This window comes from Mauremys mutica, chromosome 3 (genome assembly GCF_020497125.1).
Source record: "Mauremys mutica isolate MM-2020 ecotype Southern chromosome 3, ASM2049712v1, whole genome shotgun sequence".
Classification (NCBI taxonomy): domain Eukaryota; kingdom Metazoa; phylum Chordata; order Testudines; family Geoemydidae; genus Mauremys; species Mauremys mutica.
Window position 1 is genome coordinate 102,902,632 of NC_059074.1, and position 19,184 is coordinate 102,921,815.

Below are 19,184 nucleotides of genomic sequence, written 5' to 3' on the forward strand. Positions count from 1 at the left end.
GTGATAAAATCCAGCTCAAAATGTGAAGAACACGCCACCGAAAACTGCTCTGATATGTCTACTGGCATTTACTTGGGGTGGGAGAGAAACTTTGCCCAACTTCAACTCCATTTTCACCAATGGGAAAGTTTTGCAAGATGGACCATTTTCACAGAAGCCTGAAAATGAAAAATAGGCTAATTTTAAGTGGGTTTTTTTTTAAAATTTTTTGACAATTTTTTCAAACAGTGCTGCTGAAAATGAGTCACTTCCAGGCTTTGTCAATGGGCATACCTGTGACTATGTTCTGCCAGCCAAATTACTTTTAGGAATGTGAAAAATACCAGCATAGGAGCAATCTAGATGAAACATTATAACATCAAAATAACCATTTTAGTAGGATGACAATACAACTACATACTTTAAAAAAGAGTTACGATAAAAATATGTTTGCTTTATTTGTGCTTTGCAGGAATATCCTGGCTCTAGAGTTTAGCACAACTAAACAGATAAGCAGCACTGCCTTGGGGATTTTAGTGTGAAATTTCATTAGTTCTAGTCTGATGACACAATCAAAGTACAAAACGTATTGTTCATGGGAACAATTTAGAGAGCAAATATGTTTATTCCTATTAGAACATAACATCATAACTCGCTTGTGTCTTTGTCACTCAAGGTGATTTGTTGACCACAACCATCATTATTTATCACCCTGTCACTAATCGGCCTTTTTGGGGGACATTTATTCGCAGTGTTGTTGCAGCCATATAAGTCCCAAGATATGAGAGAGAGAGAGATGATGTGTGAGGTAATACCTTTTACTGGACCAGCTTGAGAAAGAGATGGTGAATTAACTTTGGAATCCTCAAGATCTCCTTGAACCCTCAGAATCAGGTTTGTGGCTTGGGTAGGATACAGAATCTACTTTCTCTGCTGCCAGTTGTGGGGCTGAGCATCTTAAGCTTTAGTTGGTATTTGTCAACAAATGGATTTCTATAGAAATTAATTATAAGCAGGCCATGATCTCTTGGTATATCCCAGAGACACTTGTAAGCACAAATGTCGGTTGTTTAAATATTTAATGGGCAAATTTCAGTGTTTTATTGTAATGGTTTTGACCTCAGTGAAAAACTCATAAGACTCCTTTGCTCCCTCCCTGCCTATCCCTGAGGCTTTCATCCCACCAAATGGCAAGTTCAGTTCCCTAACTAGCCAGCAATTGGTCCACACCAGGCCAGCTTGCAGTCTCTTGGCCACACGATGAACACGCCCCACATTGCTTGACCATATCGTGGCCGCCAGGCCATACTTGACACCATTGGCTCTTTTAATCACTTCCTCTTCCGTATCAAACAGGACCACACACGTCACGGGACCAAAGATCTCTTCTTGCATGCAGCAGGATTCATCCTTGACTTCAGCAATGACTGTAGGCAGCATGAAATAGCCATTCTGATTTCCAGTTGGAAGAGCCAAAGAATCCACTCCTTCTCCACAGAGAATTCTAGCCCCTTCAGCTCGAGCCTTCTTCACATAATTCTTTACCTGGGTGGGGGAGGGTAAAACATCAATGTGGGAGACTGAAAATGCTGTAAAATTCACATTTTCAATACGGATAAACCAACATGGAATCTAGGAGCATTTCCCACTGATCCATGTTGGCATTTTCCCCCTGCCAATGACAGGGTCTCATTCCCTAGGTTTTTTAGCCAAATATATGTAAAAAGAAGTCAGAGCATTTTTCCCTGTAAGTAAACTGTTCCCTTTCCTCTCATTAACCTGCTAGCCAAAACATGAATTTGTACCTTCCTCTAAATATGTTTTGAAGGGATGGAACGATAGTCACATTATTAAAGCACAGAAGACCTGGCTCCTATCCCTTATGTGTCACAGACTTCCTCTATGACCCTGGTCAATACACCACACCTCTCTTTGCCTCAGTTTCCCCATGTGTCACATGAGAGTGATTACCTTTTCCTACCATACAAGGAAGCTCACTATATGTTGTCACAGCACTCAGATGCTACAGTGATGAGCACAACAGAAAACACGATCAATAAACCATTACAACAATTTATGTGGTTGCTGCTATCATAGGCTATCTTGAGCATAGAGGTCATGCTATTGATCTTGTTCTATCTAAAGCTTTGAAACTACTGGGTGCTCTCCCCCACTCTAGGAATTCCACAGATAAATCACTGAGGTTTTTTTTGCTCCTTTCTTTTAAATGCTGTGTGTGAAAGAAACCCTGAAAGGTGCCCAGAGAGACTCCCTGGGACTCAAGTCCTCCATGTAGCCACAGAACAGGTACAGCATAGGCAGCGACAGTGTAGGGTAATCCACCAATACATCTCATCACTGACCCGGAGGGCCCAGAGGAAGAGATCAGTCTCTCAGCCTATTTGAACCTTCTCTTCTGTGCGAGATTGTCAGCATGTTACCAGATCATGCCATTTGCATCAGTGGGTTTTGTGATATGGACACCTGATCTCCAGACCACTGACTGAGCCCATTATACTCATTTCACATCAACCACACAGCAGCCAGCAGATGGTAACTACTATCATCCACTCATGGCCTAAGTGGAATTCCTGGAACTTGTGGACTACAAGTCTCCATGTATATACCATTACCAATATCCCCAGAGCCACTCAGTATCCCAGATAAACTCTGCTTTTACATTCCTCAGGAGTTGCATTACAAATCAGATATGCTGCAATCTAAATGCACGCTGTTTTATGAGGCAAATAAGTTATCGCTATGGGCCCAACACTTAAGTCAATGAAAATGTTGCCTGATTTGGCACTGTTAGATTCATTTAAGTACTTTCACAGCAACAGCTTGATCGCTTAGTTTAAAATTATTTGTTCGCAGATTTTATTTTTCCTAGGACGATGTGAACCTAACCCATACACAGCAGATACCTTAATCATCAGACACTTTTTAATGATCATTTATGGGGAAATGACAGTGTGACTGGCATGGTCCTAACACAGAAGATGACATGGTCCTCGCCCCAGTCATATACAAGTCATCTTTTCTGGATCTCTAAAACGTGACTATAGTTCAGGCAGGATTTCCTCTGCAGTTACCTTTTCTAAATGCTCTTTATTTATCAGTGCCCCCATATTGGCTGTGGGATCTGAGGGGCTCCCAACCTTCCACTTTCTGGCTTCTTCTACAAACCTCTTCAAAAACTCATTATAAATGCTCCTCTGAACAAAGATCCTGCTGGTGCAAAGACAGATTTCACCCTATTAAACATGAGGAGAGAAACAAAGATACTGTCAATTGTTGCAATACTGTTACTTCTGAGTGCCCAGAAATGTGCTACGCCCCTCACAAAACATGTAAAGCCAGTCCCTACCCCACAAAAAGCCCAAACTAAATTTAAAGACACTCAAAATTGAGAGTCCTAAACAGACTGGAGGGGAGAAGGGGAGAAAGAGGACACGGGGACAATAATAAAATCACGTGGTCACTCAATAAGGGATGTAGACATCTTGACTGTTGAGTTTATTATTAAGTCTTGGTTATTTATCCTCCCCATCACGGCTCACAGCAACATTACTTGCCATGTCTGAATGATCACTACCGTGACATCACGGAAATGCTTCTTTTTCCTGACTTGCCAAGTTATCTTCACACTCACTGAAATAATTTTCATAGGCTTGCTGATCATTGCTGAAGATGTTGACAAAGAATGGGAGCATCTAGTAGTTGGATCAGGGGACTGGAATTCTTGGGTTTATTCCCGTCTCTTGTATAAACTCATTTGATTCTGGGGAAGTCACCTGATCTCTCAGTTGTTTCCATCTAGATAAATAACTTACCGACTTTCTAGGAGGATAAGTAATTTGTTTCCCATGGAGGACTGTAAAGTGTGTTGAAATATTTGAACGAAAGACACTATAGAAGATCAAATTATTTACTATCATTGTTTCTCTGCTGCTAGGATCATGAAAACATCAGCTTCATAAGTTCCTACTTGCATTCTGCTAATGATATGGAATCTTAACAAAATACCTTTGACTATTTAAGAGTCAGACAAGCACAAAGGCAGTCACACACACACATTGCTCTTTACACACTTAATAAGTAAGAAGCTTAAGAGAGGAGCATCTCCCTTTACCTGATTTGCAAAGCTGGATCTCACAGTGGTAGGGATGCATTGGTCCAGATTAGCATCCTCAAAGATGATTGCAGGGTTCTTGCCTCCCAGTTCCAGAGAGAGCTTTTTCCAGTGTGGGGCACTCCTCTCCCTGATGCGCTGGGCTGTGAGCGTGCTTCCAGTGAAGGAGATCAGTGGCACCTCAGGATGGGAGACAATAGCCTCCCCAGCTTTGGGGCCAGTTCCAAACACAATGTTCACCACCCCCGGTGGGATTCCTCATGGGAACAAACACACAAAACACTCATGTCTTTTACTTTGAGGTAGGTAGGTTAATTTTGCACTCCCCCCAGCAAACTACTAACAGCGCTACATTAACGAGGAAGCCTTTGACTTTAAGAGTGGTTGAGCAAAATAGGAGAAATAACTAGATAAAACATTGAACTATTAGGTTTTAATCTCTGTTCTTGTATTACTACAGGTGGAGCTGGTAGCCCTGCCAATAGTTAAAGTTGCCTGACACCTCCCATAATAAGGCCTAGTTTTCAGTGGGATATAACTTATGCCAAACTTTCACCATTAGGTCTAAAATTTTCCAGTCTGCTTTAGACTGATACACTTCTTTTTTTCTCTGTTTTTTTTTTTAAGTTTCAGCAAAAACAGTTCAACAGTTCAGCCATTTCTGAAAATTAAAAAAAATCATTGTTTTGCCCATGTGAAAGATATTTCTGCAACCATTTTCTCGGGAAGTTCTAGTGCCTACATACTTGGGGAGAGGGACTTGAAATTTGGCAGGGAAGTCCCTTTGATGTCAGAAATGTGCCTTTTGCCGGTGCTGTGAAAAACTGCACCCATCGGGACAAGTTATAAGACACTGAAAAATCACGGACTGCACATGGTCAGTGGAGGCTTGTTAACTGTGAATCTTTACTAGGAAAAAAAAAGTGTATTCTTAACTCAAGCTGGCTAACATGAACATGGGTGGCAGGTTTGTAGAAATTTTGGTGGTGCCCAGAACCCGCCCCCACAACTCCATCCCCCCAACCTCCACCCCCCACCTGCCTAAGGTTCTGGGAAGGGGGTTGGGTGAGGGGAGGAGGTCTGGGGTGCAGGTCCTGGGCTGGGGATTAGGGTGCAGGAGGGGTACAGGGTGCAAGCTCTGGGATGGAGTTTGGGTGCTGGGTGCAGGCTCTGGGCTGGGACAGGGGGTGGGTGTGCAGGAGGGACTGAGGGGTGCAGGCTTTGGGAGGGAGTTTGGGGATAGGAAGGGGTGCAGGGGTGAGGGCTGTGGGGCTGAAGATGAGGGGTTTGGGGTGTGGGAGGGGGCTCAGGGCTGGGGCAGAGGATTAGGGTTCAGGGGGATGAGGGTTGGGGCTGAGGGGTTTGGGGCATTAGAGAGGCTCAGGGCTAGGGCGGAAGGGCAGCCTGCCCTGCCATTAGCGGATGGGGGCGCTAGGACCCTGGGGCAGCAGACAGCAGTTGCTGCCGGGAGAGGGGCTCCGCATAGGAATGTGCTACTCTGGCAGCACAAACAGGCAAGGGAGAGGCACGCGCCACTTTCTTCCAGGCAGGGATGCGGCAGGGCAGGGGGGAGACCCGCGGGGGCCGGGGCCCGCTCTAGGCAGGGCCGGTGGAGAGACCCAGCTCCAAATATTGGTGGAGCAGAGCCCCTAGCCCTGAATATTCCTGGAGCCCAGGCACCACAAAAGTATATAACCTGCTGCCTATGAACATGAACTAAAATCAGTGAAGAGAAGGGTGTTTGCAGCTTTCACACAAGTTAGCAGGTTGAACTGAAGACTATTGGGTAGCCTAGGGGTTAATTTGACCTGTTAATTGTGTGAGGACCATTAAGTGCCTTGTCTTCACTAGGATTTTACCATGTGTTAGTTAACTGGAAGTGGCCAGGTTTTCTTAGTGAAGAGACAGCCTTAGAGTTTGGCAGCTCTATTCTCTGAAGCTTCCATCTGTACTGAGCATGCTTCAACCAGGGGATGCAGGGGTAGAGCAGCACTTTCTCTGCAATTGCTGCTCCCAGCTACCCGGGATCAATGAGGCACCAGGCACAGGAACTGAGAACAGACAGACTTGTTCCTATGTTCTCCATGTTCCCCCTGCTGGCACCCAAGCACTTTGGAGGGAGAAACAGCCTAAATGGAATGCAGAGGTGAGGTGAAGGGAATAGATGGGGATGAGGAGATGGTGGCAGGGGGAGGGAAGGTATGGGAGAGAGACCGGGATAAAAGTCAGTTCTCCAGGGAAGAATTCAATTGCCTTAACCCTGTGATTATCTTTCTCCTCCTGCAATCCCTTGCCTCATTCACTGTTCACCTTCCAACTTCTGCAAGAAAGGAGGCAACAGACAGCAGGGATCCCTGTGCTGAAGGCGTTTCCAAATTACCTGCTCTACCCAGAAGTTTGCACATCATCCAAGCAGTGACAGATGTCATCTCACTGGGCTTGGCGATGACAGTGTTTCCAGATGCAATGGCTGGGGCTATTTTCCAGGTCAGCAAGTAAAGTGGCAAATTCCAAGGACTTATTAAACCAGCTACAAAGGAAAAAAAGGACAAAATCAAGAGGCCACATGTATTGGGACAGGAGATCTGAATCTGATGCCCAGGCTTGACATCTCCTACCCTGATGGAAGCCAAAGCTTCAGTATGGCAAGACAATGAAGGAAATTTTACACCCCTACCTTATTCTTAATGGTACAGTGAACCCTACAATAAGGGCCATTTCTAATGGCCAACACCTTCTAAATAACCCACCTAAACTATGCCAAACATTTACAGTGCAAATATATTTGACCACCTCAACTGGACAACTGATTTTTGCTGTACTTTTGTCCCAGCGTAGCAGAGAGATATTTCAGTAGGAGCTTTTTCATGCTCTACAGACAGGTCCAAGTGTTTAGAATTCACAAATCAATGATATATGCAAATTGAAATTTTTTGTTTTGTTTTGTTTTAACAAATATGCATTGATTGCCACTTCTGGCTCTTGTCAAACATTAGAGCTGAGTGCATCATGCACAATGAATAATTTACCTGATGAATTTAGTCCAGAATAATAGTGAACAGACTGACTTCCTCAAATTGCAGTGCTATTTAAATTTATTCAATTACTATCTTCATGAATATTTTTACTTTGTGTATTTATCACAAATATTTGAAACCCAAGCTATGATGCTTAGTTGTGATTGGTCATGTGATACTCCTTGTTGCTAGATAGCCATTGATGGACCTATTAGCCAGGATGGGCAGGGATGGTGTCCCTAGCCTCTGTTTGCCAGATGCTGGGAATGGGCGACAGGGGATGGATCACTTGATCATTACCTGCTCTGTTCACTCCCTCTGGGGCACATGGCTTTGGCCACTGTAGGAAGACAGGATACTGGGCTAGATGGACAGTATGGCCGTTCTTATGATTGAATGAGGGAACAGAGTTCCAACACAAGCATGTGTAATGAATTTAAAATTTGATGTCTGTGAGCATTTTTGGTCAGTAAGACTCAGATTCTCAATTGCTCATGGGAAGAGAACTAAAACAGGTCAAATTTATTAAACAAATGTATTAAATAATCAAACTGGTATAAAAATATTTTCACCATTATTCATATAGCTCTAAAACACATGCATTCAAACTTTCTCTGATGTGACAGTGCCATCTTGTGGCTAGCTTTCCAAAAATAATGGATATAAATATGTCAAGTATCAGGAGGTAGCCGTGTTAGTCTGTATCCACAAAAACAACAAGGAGTCCGGTGGCACCTTAAAGATTAACAGATTTATTTTGGCATAAGCTTTCGTGGGTAAAACACCTCACTTCTTCAGATGCATGAAGAGAAGGGATTACCTCACAAGTGAAAAACCAGTGTTGACAGGGCCAAATGGATCAGGGTGGATGTAGTCCACTCCCAATTCCAGGAGAGGAAAAGCTGCTTCTGTAATGAGCCAGCCACTCCCAGTCCCTATTCAAGCCCAAATTAATGGTGTTAAATTTGCAAAATAATTTTATTTCTGCTGTTTCTCTTTGAAGTCTATTTCTGAAGTTTTTTTGTTCAAGAATAGCTACTTTTAAATCTGTTACAGAATGTCCAGGGAGATAGAACTGTTCACCTACTGGCTTTTGTATGTTACCATTCCTGATGTCCGATTTGTGTCCATTTATTCTTTTACGTAGGGACTGTCCGGTTTGGCCAATGTACATGGCAGAGGGGCATTGCTGGTACACGATGGCATATATCACATTAGTAGACGTGCAGGTGAATGAGTCCCTGATGGTGTGGCTGATGTGGTTGGGTCCTCTGATGGTGTTGCTAAAGTAGATATGGAGACAGAGTAGGCAACGAGGTTTGCTACAGGGATTGGTTCCTGGATTGATGTTTCTGTGGTGTGTAGTTGCTGGTATTTGCTTCAGGTTGAGGGGTTGTCTATAAGTGAGGACTGGCCTGCCTCCCAAGGTCAGTGAGAGTGAGGGATCGTTTTCCAGGATAGGTTGTAGATCATTGATAATGCGCTGGAGAGGTTTTAGCTGGGGGCTGTACGTGATGGCCAGTGGTGTTCTGTTATTTTCCTTGTTGGGCCTGTCCTGTAGTAGGTGATTTCTGGGTACTCGTCTCACTCTGTCAATCTGTTTCCTCACTTCCCCAGGTGGGTATTGTAGTTTTAAGAATGCTTGATAAAGATCTTGTAGGTGTTTGTCTCTGTCTGAGGGATTGGAGCAAATTCGGTTGTATCTCAGGGCTTGGCTGTAGACAATGAATCGTGTGATGTATCCTGGATGGAAGCTAAAGGCATGTAGGTAACTATAGCAGTCAGTAGGTTTCCAGTACATCCATAGGACTGGTAATGCATCCAGTATAGGGTGGATCTCACGAAGTGGATCTCTTGTGTGGATTGGTCCAGGCTGAGGTTGATGGTGGGGTGGAAATTGTTGAAATTCATGTGAAATTCTTCAAGGGCCTCTTTTCCGCGGGTCCATATGATGAAGATGTCATCAATGTAGCTCAAGTAGAGGAGGGGCGCTAGGAGACGAGAGCTGAGGAAGCATTGTTCTAAGTCAGCCATGTGGGTACCCATAGCAGTGCCACTGACTTGAAGGTATAAGTTGTCCTCAAATCTTAAATGATTGTGGGTGAGGACAAAGTCAGAAAGCTTAGCCACCAGGTGTGCTGTGGCCTCATCAGGGATACTGTTCCTGACAGCTTGTAGCTTCCACCTGGATTTCAACACTTTCCACTTTACCATCAACCTCAGCCTGGACCAGTCCACAGAAGATTTTGAGGATGGGAAATGTCCTACTGTGGGAAGAAGGAACTTTTTAAGATAAATGTTGTAATTGTTCACTGATTTTGTGGTATGCAGGTGCCAGAGTTCATAGTGGAGTATCCAAGCTTAGCACGAGATCTAGAAGCAGTAAACATTAACTTTATGATAATCCTTTCTCCCCCTGCCCTTGAAAATGCTGCCTGAAGTTAAAAAAATAAGCAGCAGAGCTCAAGGCCCCCCTTTTTCTTATTTTGTTCCCCTCTCTTGGCAGACAATCTGCCGAGCTTTTCAGCATTTGTCCTTTGAAAACACCCACCAATGCCTACTGGAGTTCTCACGGTGTAATGCATACAGTCCATGTGGTCCATCTGAGTGCATTCTGTGGTATGGTGAAGGATAGAAGATGCAAAGAACTGGAAGTTGTATGCTGCCCGTGGGATGTCCACTGTTCTAGCGAATGTAATTGTTTTTCCTGAAAGAGAAAAGTAACAAGCATGTTGTTGTGTCATTACCATGCACTTTATCCCAGAGGAAAAACTAACATTTATATAATGCCATAAGTGTGCATACTGCTGTAAACACACAGGAAGACAAGCATCTGCTCTGAAGAGCTTCCAAATCAAACTGGAGCCCTGAACTAGGATTCCTATCCACTGCCTAGGGAAGAACTTTGTTGGTGATGATAAATGGTGAAGTAATTAGATGCCTGGAAAGCATCATGAATAGCATACGTACAAATTATAGCGTAAACAGATATTCAGATGATAAGCAATTTGGGGGCAGAGACCATGTTTTTGTTGTGTGTGCACGCATTGTGCCTGGCACAATGAGGTCCTGGATTCTTGTCTGGGAGCCTCTAGGCACCACTTCCACTATAGATTAGATAGATGATTTTATAGTACATCCATAGGACTGGTAATGCTTTGCTCTTTGGCAGCATCCTCTACCTGAGGACCTCAAAGTGCTTTTTGAATATTGATTAAATTTAGCCTCAGCCCCTCTGTGCCGCAGGTATTGCCATCCTTATTTTGTAGAGAAGGAAACAGAGGCATGGAGGAGTTAAGAGGCCCACATTTTCAAAACCAGCCTCTAGTATTGAGTGTCCAACTTTAGAAACATAGCACCTCTGAAAATCAAACCCAGGGACTGCCTAGTTAGGCACACAAAATTTGTGGCAACTTTAAAAATTTGGCTCTAACTGACCCAATCACACCGACAGCCAGCATTAGAGTCAAGAATAGGACCTGGCCATTGTGATTCAGTCCCGATATTTAACAAGACCCTCCTTCTCTATAACCTCATTTGGGGACAGACAGCCAAAGAGATGGACAAATTGTGCCTCTACCTTGATCTTTTGATTCTGCTTGTGCAAATGCCTCCAGGTCATGCTCTATCAGGTCTGCTAACTTGTTCATTATCTGAGATCTTTCCTGAGGGCTTTTGGAGGACCAGCCTAGAAAGGCATCTCTGGCAGCTGTGACTGCAACTTCTACCTGAAAGAATAAAGCAGAGACAGCAAACTTCAAGAGTGCTTTATGGGAGGAAAACAATCAATAGAGCTATTGACATTTGAGAGAATAAGATCTTTTGAGTCAGTTTGTCCTGCCTTGCATTATAGTCTCAGGCAGTGTGTCCCGTTGGCATCCCTCAAAGTTCTCAAGAGACAACCCACAATCTAACCAACATTAGTAAGAGGGCATTTTTTCTTGACCCACTCTGCCTAAAATTTAACACTCTTCTTTCTTCTAGTTATACTCATTTTTTATCACTTCTTGATGCTTAAGCCTTCCATTTTTTTGTGACAAGTTACTTCTCTTTTCCTTTTGTCCCAGTCATTTAAACAAATGAAACGTATTTAGTTCTTTAAAATCTTTCCTGTATGTCAGTCCCTCTCATCTGGCTAACCATTGCAGTGGTGCTTCTACAAATTCCTTCCAGTTTCCTGACATCTGTCTAGGAACATGGGCGTTGCCATACCAGATTAGACCTGTGGGCCATCTACTCCACCATTCTGTCTCCAGCAGCAGCCAAGACAAGATGCTTCAGAGGAAAGTGCAAGCAATACAGTTATGGAATAACCTGCCCAAAGGAAAAGTTTCATGCTAATCCTATCATTTGGAACTTCACTTATGCCCCAAACCAAGAGAATTTCTCTCTCCCTTCCAAAGCACTTGGGTTTCTCATTCTTACCAGTGTGAGGTGCCCAGGACAGTACACAGCATCCCAGATGCAGCCTCATATATGGCCTATCTCAGCTCCTTCTAGGAACACTGCAGTACATTTTACAGATACAGGCCCCTCATTTGAGGCAGTGCCTCTCCCATTACCTTGTCTGACCTCTGCCAACCTCTGAGGAGGAAGGTAATACAGAACCATTACGTCTTCTGTTCTAATCTCCTGTGTATCACAAGCTCTTAAATTTCACCCAGTTACCCCCATATTGAGCCCTGTTTGGCTAAAGCATGTCTTCTAGAAAAGCATCCAGGTTTGTTCTGAAGACATCAAGAGATGTAGTTGGTAGTTTGTTCCAATAGCTAATCACCCTCACTGTCAAGGCACAAATTTTTATTTCTAATTTGAATTTGTCGGGCTTCAGCTTCCAGCCATTGGTTCTTGTTATACCTTTCTCTGCTAGATTAGACAGCCCTTTAATGCCTGGTATTTTCTTCCCATGTAGGTACTTATACACTGTAAACCAGTCGCCTCACAGTCTTCTTTTTGATAAGCTAAACAGACTGAGCTTCTTTAGTCTCTCACTGTAAGGCATTTTCTCCAGCCCTTAAATCATTTTTGTGGCTCTTTTTTTGTACCCACTCCATTTATTCAACATTCTTTTAAAAATGTGGACACCAGAACCAGATTCCTGAATCAGTGTCACCAACGCTAGTTATAGAGGTGAAATCATTTCCTTATGCCTGTGTGCTACTTCTCTACTTATACATCCAAGGATCACCCAAGCTTCGGATGGCTTGTTGGTCTAGGGGAATGAGTCTCATTAGGGTTTAAGCAGTCCTGTGTTCAAATCCTGGACAAGCCCAGTTTTCAGGCTGGAAATAGACAGAAATCTTTAACAGTGACAGTAATTATCCATTGGAACAATGTACCAAGGGTCATGGTAGATTCTCCCTCAATGACAATTTTTAAATCAAAATTGGATATTTATCTAAAAGATCTGCTCTAGAAACTATTTTGGGGAAGTTCGGTGTGGTACAGGAAAGCAGACTAGAACACAATGATCCCTTCTGATCTTGGAATCTATGACTATGAAGCCCTTTTTTTGCCTCAGAATCACACTGGAAGCTCACATTCAGTTATGTGTCCTCTATGCCTCTGAGATTCTCTTCAGAGTCACTGCTTTCCAGGATAGAGCCCCACATTGTGTAGGCCTTCGTTCTTTACCTCTAGAGAGACTACTTTCATTTGGCTGTACTGAAACATTTTGTTGGAATAGGGCCAGCTTCGCCAGCAATTCAGATAGCTCTGTACGACTGTCCCATCCTGACTCTGCTAATCTTTGTGTCATTCACAAATTTTGCCATCAGTGATTTTATATTTACTCCCAGATCATTGGTGAAAATTTTGAATTGCATCAGGCCTATTATGGATCCCTGCAGAACTCCATTAAAAATACCCCCAGTGGAACGATTCCCAATTGATGACTACCTTTTTGATATCTGTCAGTTAGCCAGTTTGTCGTCTATTTAATGTCTGCTTATTGACATTGTATAGTGCTAATTTTTTAATCAGAATGTCATACACTTTTACATCAAATGCCTTACAAAAGTCTTTTACTTCTAGACACTTACCATTATCAACCAAACTTGTAATCTCATCAAAGAATGAAATAAGGTTTGCTTGTCAGGGCCTATTTTCCATAAAACCATGTTAAATGGCATCAATTATATACCTATCCTTTAATTCTTTATAATCTGATTCCCCTATCAGCTTTTCCATTATTTTGTCTGGGATTTATATCAGGCTATAGTACCTGGGTTATCTTCCTTGCCCTTTTTGAATATTAGCACATTAGTACTCTTCCAGCCTTCAAGAATTTCTCCAGTATTCTAAGATGTAATAAAAATGAAAATCAATGGGCCAGAGATCTATTCAGCCAATTCTTTTAGTCCTTTTGGGGGCAATTAATCCAGATCTGCTGATTTAAAAATGTTCATTCCTAACAGATGTTTTTAACATCCTCTTTTGTTACTAATGTTGTTCATTATCCTTTGTTCATCATCCTCACAATATAAGTACATGATATCCTGCTTCTTTCCTAAAACAAAAAATATTATATTTCTGAATCATTAACAATTTCACCATCTCCAGTATAGTATACCTTTTATAGGATTTCTTTTGTCCCTGTATATATAAAAAATCCTTATTGGTCCTTAGCTATGCCAGCCATGGAATTTTCCCTGGTGTCTTTAGCTTCCCTTTTCTATTTTTTATACTTCATAGCTTCTAATTTATATCGACTGGTGGTATTTTCTCTTTTTATCCATTTCTTATAGGGTATTTTTAAATTCTAATTACTGCCTTCACTTTGGCACTGAACTAGAATGGGCTTCGTTTCTTGATTGGGGACTCATGATTTTTGGCCATCTAATAAAATATTCTTAAAGAGTTCCCAATATTCATTCACATTTTTCTGTCTATATTTTTCTTCCCAATTTCCCTCAGCTTTAGGAAATTAGCCCTTTTTAAAGGCGCATGCACGTGCACACACAGGTTGGGACTTCCTTCTCTTTGCCCATACTGAATGTAATCAGGTCAGTATCACTAGTATCAAGATAAATTAATCATAGGACTGGAAGTTAGTGATTATCTTTATCTGTCATGATGAAGTCCAAAATAGAATTGCCTTGGATTGGGTGCAATACAGTTTATGTTAGGAAATTATCTTCTATGAACTCTAATGGTGTTTTACTACTGCTTGCATAGCTGCTGACTGGATCCAGCATGCGTCACTCAAATCAAAGTCCCCTGTAACATACCGTTCCTTTTCATACATTGTGGTGAGGTGATGAACTTACCATTTACACAGATGAGACAAAGGCTGGAAGAAATAGGAGCACAGAGAAGTGAAGTGTCCTGCACAAGATCACACAGCAGGTCACTGGCTAAGCCAGAAACAGAACACAGGGCTCAGGACTCCCTGTTCATTTGACCACATTGACCCACCTCCAACTCCTTTTTTAAAATAACCTACTCTTCCATCCTTCCGCCACTAGGTGCCATCCTGCTGCTGTGGTTGCTTCTCCATTTCCTCTTTTCGCTGCCACTTCCACACCATGTTGTATGCCTCAGTTCAGTAGCTCATCAGAAAAGGAAGCTGCCTGATCCAGAACGAATTACCCCATGTAGCAGCCAGAGATCCCCCTCTCCCTGAACATTTTGGTGATTTTTATAGGGATGGGGTGCGAGCACTACAAAGGGATTCTCCCAGGCCGAGGGGGAGGACAGCCTGAGGAAAAGAAAAAAAATGTGGGGGCAAGGATGAGAGATGGGGAGAAGGAAATGGAAGGGACTTAGTCTAAGGAGAAAACAAAAAGGAAGAGGAGGTACGGAGGTAGAAATACAGTGAGAGGGAAGGTGCAAAGAATTATAGAGAAAATAGACTGAAGTTGATTGAGGGAAAGAATCAGAGAGAGAAGGAAAAAAACAACTGAGCCAAGAAAGACAATGTGTGTAATCAAAATGTAATGATAAATCTATTTTTATTTTCATACATACTTCCCCTGCCCTCCTCCTCCATATAAGAAAGTAGAAGTAACAGCCTAAAAACCAGAGACAAAGCACAATTTAAAAAAAGCTGGATGTTAAAATGTTAGCCAAAGTACACACGGTAAAGTAAATTTGTTTCTCTCCATCAGGAATTGTAGGAGGGCAAGAGCCTTTAGGATAAAGGGGTTTTGCCAGACCTAGTTATCCATGGGAACCAGCATTCCTGTATGTGAATGAGGGGGAAATAACCTACTTAGTAGGGTTAAGTTTGATTTTGGCTGTTTGAATGTTTATATGTGCGCATGTCCGGTGGGGAGTATGGGCCCAATCCTGCGAACCCTTATGCATGTGAATAGCCTTACTCATATGGCCACTGATCCAGTACTGAATTCTAATACAGTAGGTGCTTATTTTCAGTTTGAATTGTCTTAATATCTCTCCTAAAATGCAGGCAACTGGACCTGGTATTTCAATATTTTCCACTGGAGGACTCCAGCCCCTCCCCTAGCTCCCAGCTTTGTAGAGCCTCCCCATTTTTGTTCAGCAGCCCACAGGCCTAAGCAGAAAACGTCACTAGGAGGGAAGCAACGGATGGGGTTGTTGCAGGGGCACCCCCTAGAATGGCATGCAGCTCATCATTTCTGTGGGATCTCTGGGGCTCTGACACGGAGCGGCTGTGCTCTCTGGTTCTCTAGTACACTTGCCCCATATTCTAGGCAGGACTGACTATTTTTAGACAAAACATAAAGAAGGGAATGACCCGGGGAGTCACTCATTTTTGTCCATGCGTCCCCGGCCGACTTCAGCGAGGCAAGCCAGGAGCACCCATGACGGCAGCAGACGGTACAAAAGGATGGATAACCGTCATCGCCAATTTCCAAACGCAAACGGTGCAAAATGACTGATGACCATCATCTCATCGCCAATTTACAATGGCAGATGGTGCAATAAGGATGGTAACCGTCTCTGCTACCTTGCAAAGGCAAATGAATGCTGCTGTGTAGCACTGCAGTACCGCCTCTGTCAGCAGCATCCAGTACACATACGGTGACAGTGACAAAAGGCAAAACGGGCTCCATGGTTGCCATGCTTTGGCGTCTGCCAGGGCAATCCAGGGAAAAAAGGGCTCAAAATGATTGTGTGCCATTGCTTTCACGGAGGAAGGATGGAGTGACGACATTTACCCAGAATCACCCGCGACACTGTTTTTGCACCATCACGCACTGGGATCTCAACCCAGAATTCCAATGGGCGGGGGAGACTGCAGGAACTATGGGATAGCTACAGGATAACTACCCACAGTGCAACACTCCGGAAATGGACGCTAGCCTCGGTACATGGATGCACACCGCCGAATTAATGTGCTTAGTGTGGCCACATGCACTCGACTTTATACAATCTGTTTTAAAAAACCAGTTTCTGTAAAATCGGAATAATCCCGTAGTGTAGACATACCCTAAGTTGGTTGGTGCCTAAGTATAGTTCCTAAGGTGTATGCTGCAGCTGACTCAGGAAACTGAATGAGAAGTTAGTGTTCCTTCAAATATGCATTACCTTACACTTAGATATCTAGAATTTAGTCTGCTATGATGCCTCATAACCTATTTTTGTTAGGTCTTTCTGGCATGCTCACAAATCTCCGTTACTGTTATAATTATTTGTGCATCTGCTTATGTGAATAAACAGAATGGGGACCCACGTAGTGTTTATGCATGAAAGAAACAATTCTTCGAGCACAAAGAGGTTTTGGACTGACATGATTTTACATTAAGCATATTCTAGCAAAGCCAGACTGGTTACACTTTAACCATTAGTTATCAGCACCTTGCAAATATTTACCCAACCAAAATTATGGTGCTAAAGGTTTCTGCTGAAAAAGGAAAACAAGATCAACATGATTGATACATATGTGAAAGAGGTATTCATGTACAGTAAAAAGTCTTTTAAAAAGACCACTTATTCTGAAAATGAAACAATATTGAGCACTTATTAGTCAACATTTTGAAAGCCCTTGGAGTGTAATATAACTCCTTTCCGTTCATCTGTCCCCTCGCTGAACCCAATGCATTACATTGTACACACCTCTAATTTCGTTCCTTATAAACAGTACTTTGCCATAAACTAAATGGCAGTTTCCAATATGAGTGTCTCGTTGCCCTAACGATTGATGTGGCAAAGAACATGCAGCAAAGATTAATTACAGAGCCAAAAAGAAATATTGCATTTCTGCTCTCGTTGATTGGAGCAGGCTTCTGCACTGTACAGAAATCACATTCATGCAGCTGCACTAAAACGATTTGTTATCTTTTCACCTGCAATATCAATGTTCTAAACCAGGGGTCGGCAACCTTTCAGAAGTGATGTGCCGAGTCTTCACTTATTCACTCTAATTTCAGGTTTCGCGTGCCGGTAATACATTTAAACATTTTTAGAAGGTCTCTTTCTATAAGTCTATAATATATAACCAAACTATTGTTGTATGTAAAGTAAACAAGGTTTTTAAAATGTTTAAGAAGCTTCATTTAAAATTAAATTAAAATGCAGAGCCCCCCAGACCAGTGGCCAGGAACCGCGCAGTGTGAGTGCCACTGAAAAATCAGCTCGTATGCCACCTTCGGCACACGTGCCATAGGTTGCCTACCCGTTCTAAGCGCTCAACATCGATCTGCAGAGATCAAACCTCAGGCAGGCGGTGAGATTTTGATCCTGTTTCAAGGAAAGAGCCCCAGTGTGCAAAGTCCTTTGAAATAGTAGTAGAAATTAAAGCTATTTAGAGAGAAGATATTAATTTGGATACAGTGTATCCAGAGCTGTTCACGGAGGGGAGATGAACAGCCCCTTTTTTCCTGACTCCAGTGTTATCATCTGCAAACTGCTGACGTGACCATTGCCTTCAACCTGCATTCTGCAAGACTCCATCCTCTGCTGGTGTAATTGACATACCTCCAATGAAGTAACTGAAGCTGCACTGATTGACACTAGCTGAGGATCTGGTCCATAGCTTTCAATAGTGAACAGTGTGACAAAAAGGATTTGTTCCCGGAGCAATGTTACCTGGCCTTGTAGTAATGTTAAGAATTTATTCATTTAAACAATTAATCACTAGGATAATCCTCTTCCTGATTTCCCCACCTTCCACCCCACAAACAACTTCACTGATGTTCCCATTTTTTCTTCGCCTTCTGTTAGTGAAACTGCTGTACTCACCTCTTCTTTGCCACTGTCTGGTACTCTGCAATACACGTCTCCTGTGGATGGATCATAGGAATCTATGTAGGAGGAACAAGGGACAAATTTACCATTTATGAAGTTCTCCAACACTAAGAGAGTCTTTGGGCCAGCCATTGTCAGCAGCTGGCTTAATCTGTGATTTCTTTCAGCTGTCAGCTTATACTGCTGGTCTCATATCTAGTTACACTACAAGCCTGAGCTCCACCCCTTCTTTCTCCCTCTCCCTCTCCAGTGTGAGAGCGAGACACCCAGCAAATAACCCCTTGTGTGCCAACAGAAACAAATGAGCAGAAAAAGGGTTGCTTTTCCTATGGCTCACCAAGAATATTCTGTGTAGTGTAAGAAGGGTGGCAGGATCAGCAAAAATGTTGAAGGCAAGACAAAAGAAATGTAGAGCTAAAACTAGAACAGAGCAGGACAAACAGCGGGGGGGAGGGGAGGAGGAAGAGAGCAAATTGCTCCCCTCCAGTACATTTTCTAGCTTCTTTTTCAGTCTAAATCTCACAAGGAGTGGGGCTTTCCCTCCTTCCTTTGCATAACTATTCCCCAGTATAAAACACCTTCCCATCAGGAAGTTTCTTCTGTTGTTTAATTAAGCAGTTTTGTTTTACTTGCCTGAGAAATAGAAGCAGACACAAATGTTAATGTCTGCCGAGATTTTTCTCAAACTGTGCAGATTATTTCAATAAGTAAATCTGCTGTCATCAAATTATACACACCATCATATTGCTGTATTCAAAATGTATTCCTCAACAACCCCAACTTCAAATTCAGAGAACAGTGCTAGAACAGGCTTAGATAAGTACCTAGACAGCATGCAGACTGGTACAAGTGGTACGCAATGAAACCCCCACACCTCAGCCCCT

At 42.8% G+C, this 19,184-nt stretch overlaps 1 protein-coding gene across 3 annotated transcripts; it reads right to left on the reverse strand.

Annotated features, from left to right (window-relative positions):
* Positions 1 to 418: 418 nt before the first annotated feature.
* On the reverse strand, positions 419 to 18,487 carry ALDH8A1 (aldehyde dehydrogenase 8 family member A1). 3 transcript variants are annotated; one of them, XM_045010541.1, is made up of 8 exons: positions 18,295 to 18,430; positions 14,573 to 14,827; positions 10,709 to 10,856; positions 9,680 to 9,835; positions 6,492 to 6,641; positions 4,112 to 4,368; positions 3,072 to 3,233; positions 419 to 1,524 (listed from the first exon to the last, which is right to left on the reverse strand). In XM_045010541.1, the coding sequence occupies exons 3-8, from the start codon at positions 10,776 to 10,778 to the stop codon at positions 1,072 to 1,074; spliced, it is 1,248 nt and encodes a 415-aa protein (XP_044866476.1). In that variant the 5' UTR covers positions 10,779 to 10,856; positions 14,573 to 14,827; positions 18,295 to 18,430; the 3' UTR covers positions 419 to 1,071. The 3 variants fall into 3 exon arrangements, with proteins under 3 accessions (XP_044866476.1, XP_044866473.1, XP_044866475.1); XM_045010538.1 differs by lacking the exon at positions 14,573 to 14,827 and having other exon boundaries at positions 18,295 to 18,487; XM_045010540.1 differs by lacking the exons at positions 14,573 to 14,827; positions 18,295 to 18,430 and adding an exon at positions 14,397 to 14,417.
* Positions 18,488 to 19,184: the final 697 nt, after the last annotated feature.

Coding starts and splice junctions, on each gene's coding strand:
- ALDH8A1 (XM_045010538.1), bottom strand. CDS start 18,432: ATGGCTGGCCCAAAGACTCTCTTAGTGTTGGAGAACTTCATAAATGGT. Junction 9,836..10,708: donor AGCAGAATCAAAAGATCAAG/GTAGAGGCACAA, acceptor TTTCTCTTTCAG/GAAAAACAATTACATTCGCT. Junction 6,642..9,679: donor GAGAACTCCAGTAGGCATTG/GTGGGTGTTTTC, acceptor TTTCCTTTGTAG/CTGGTTTAATAAGTCCTTGG.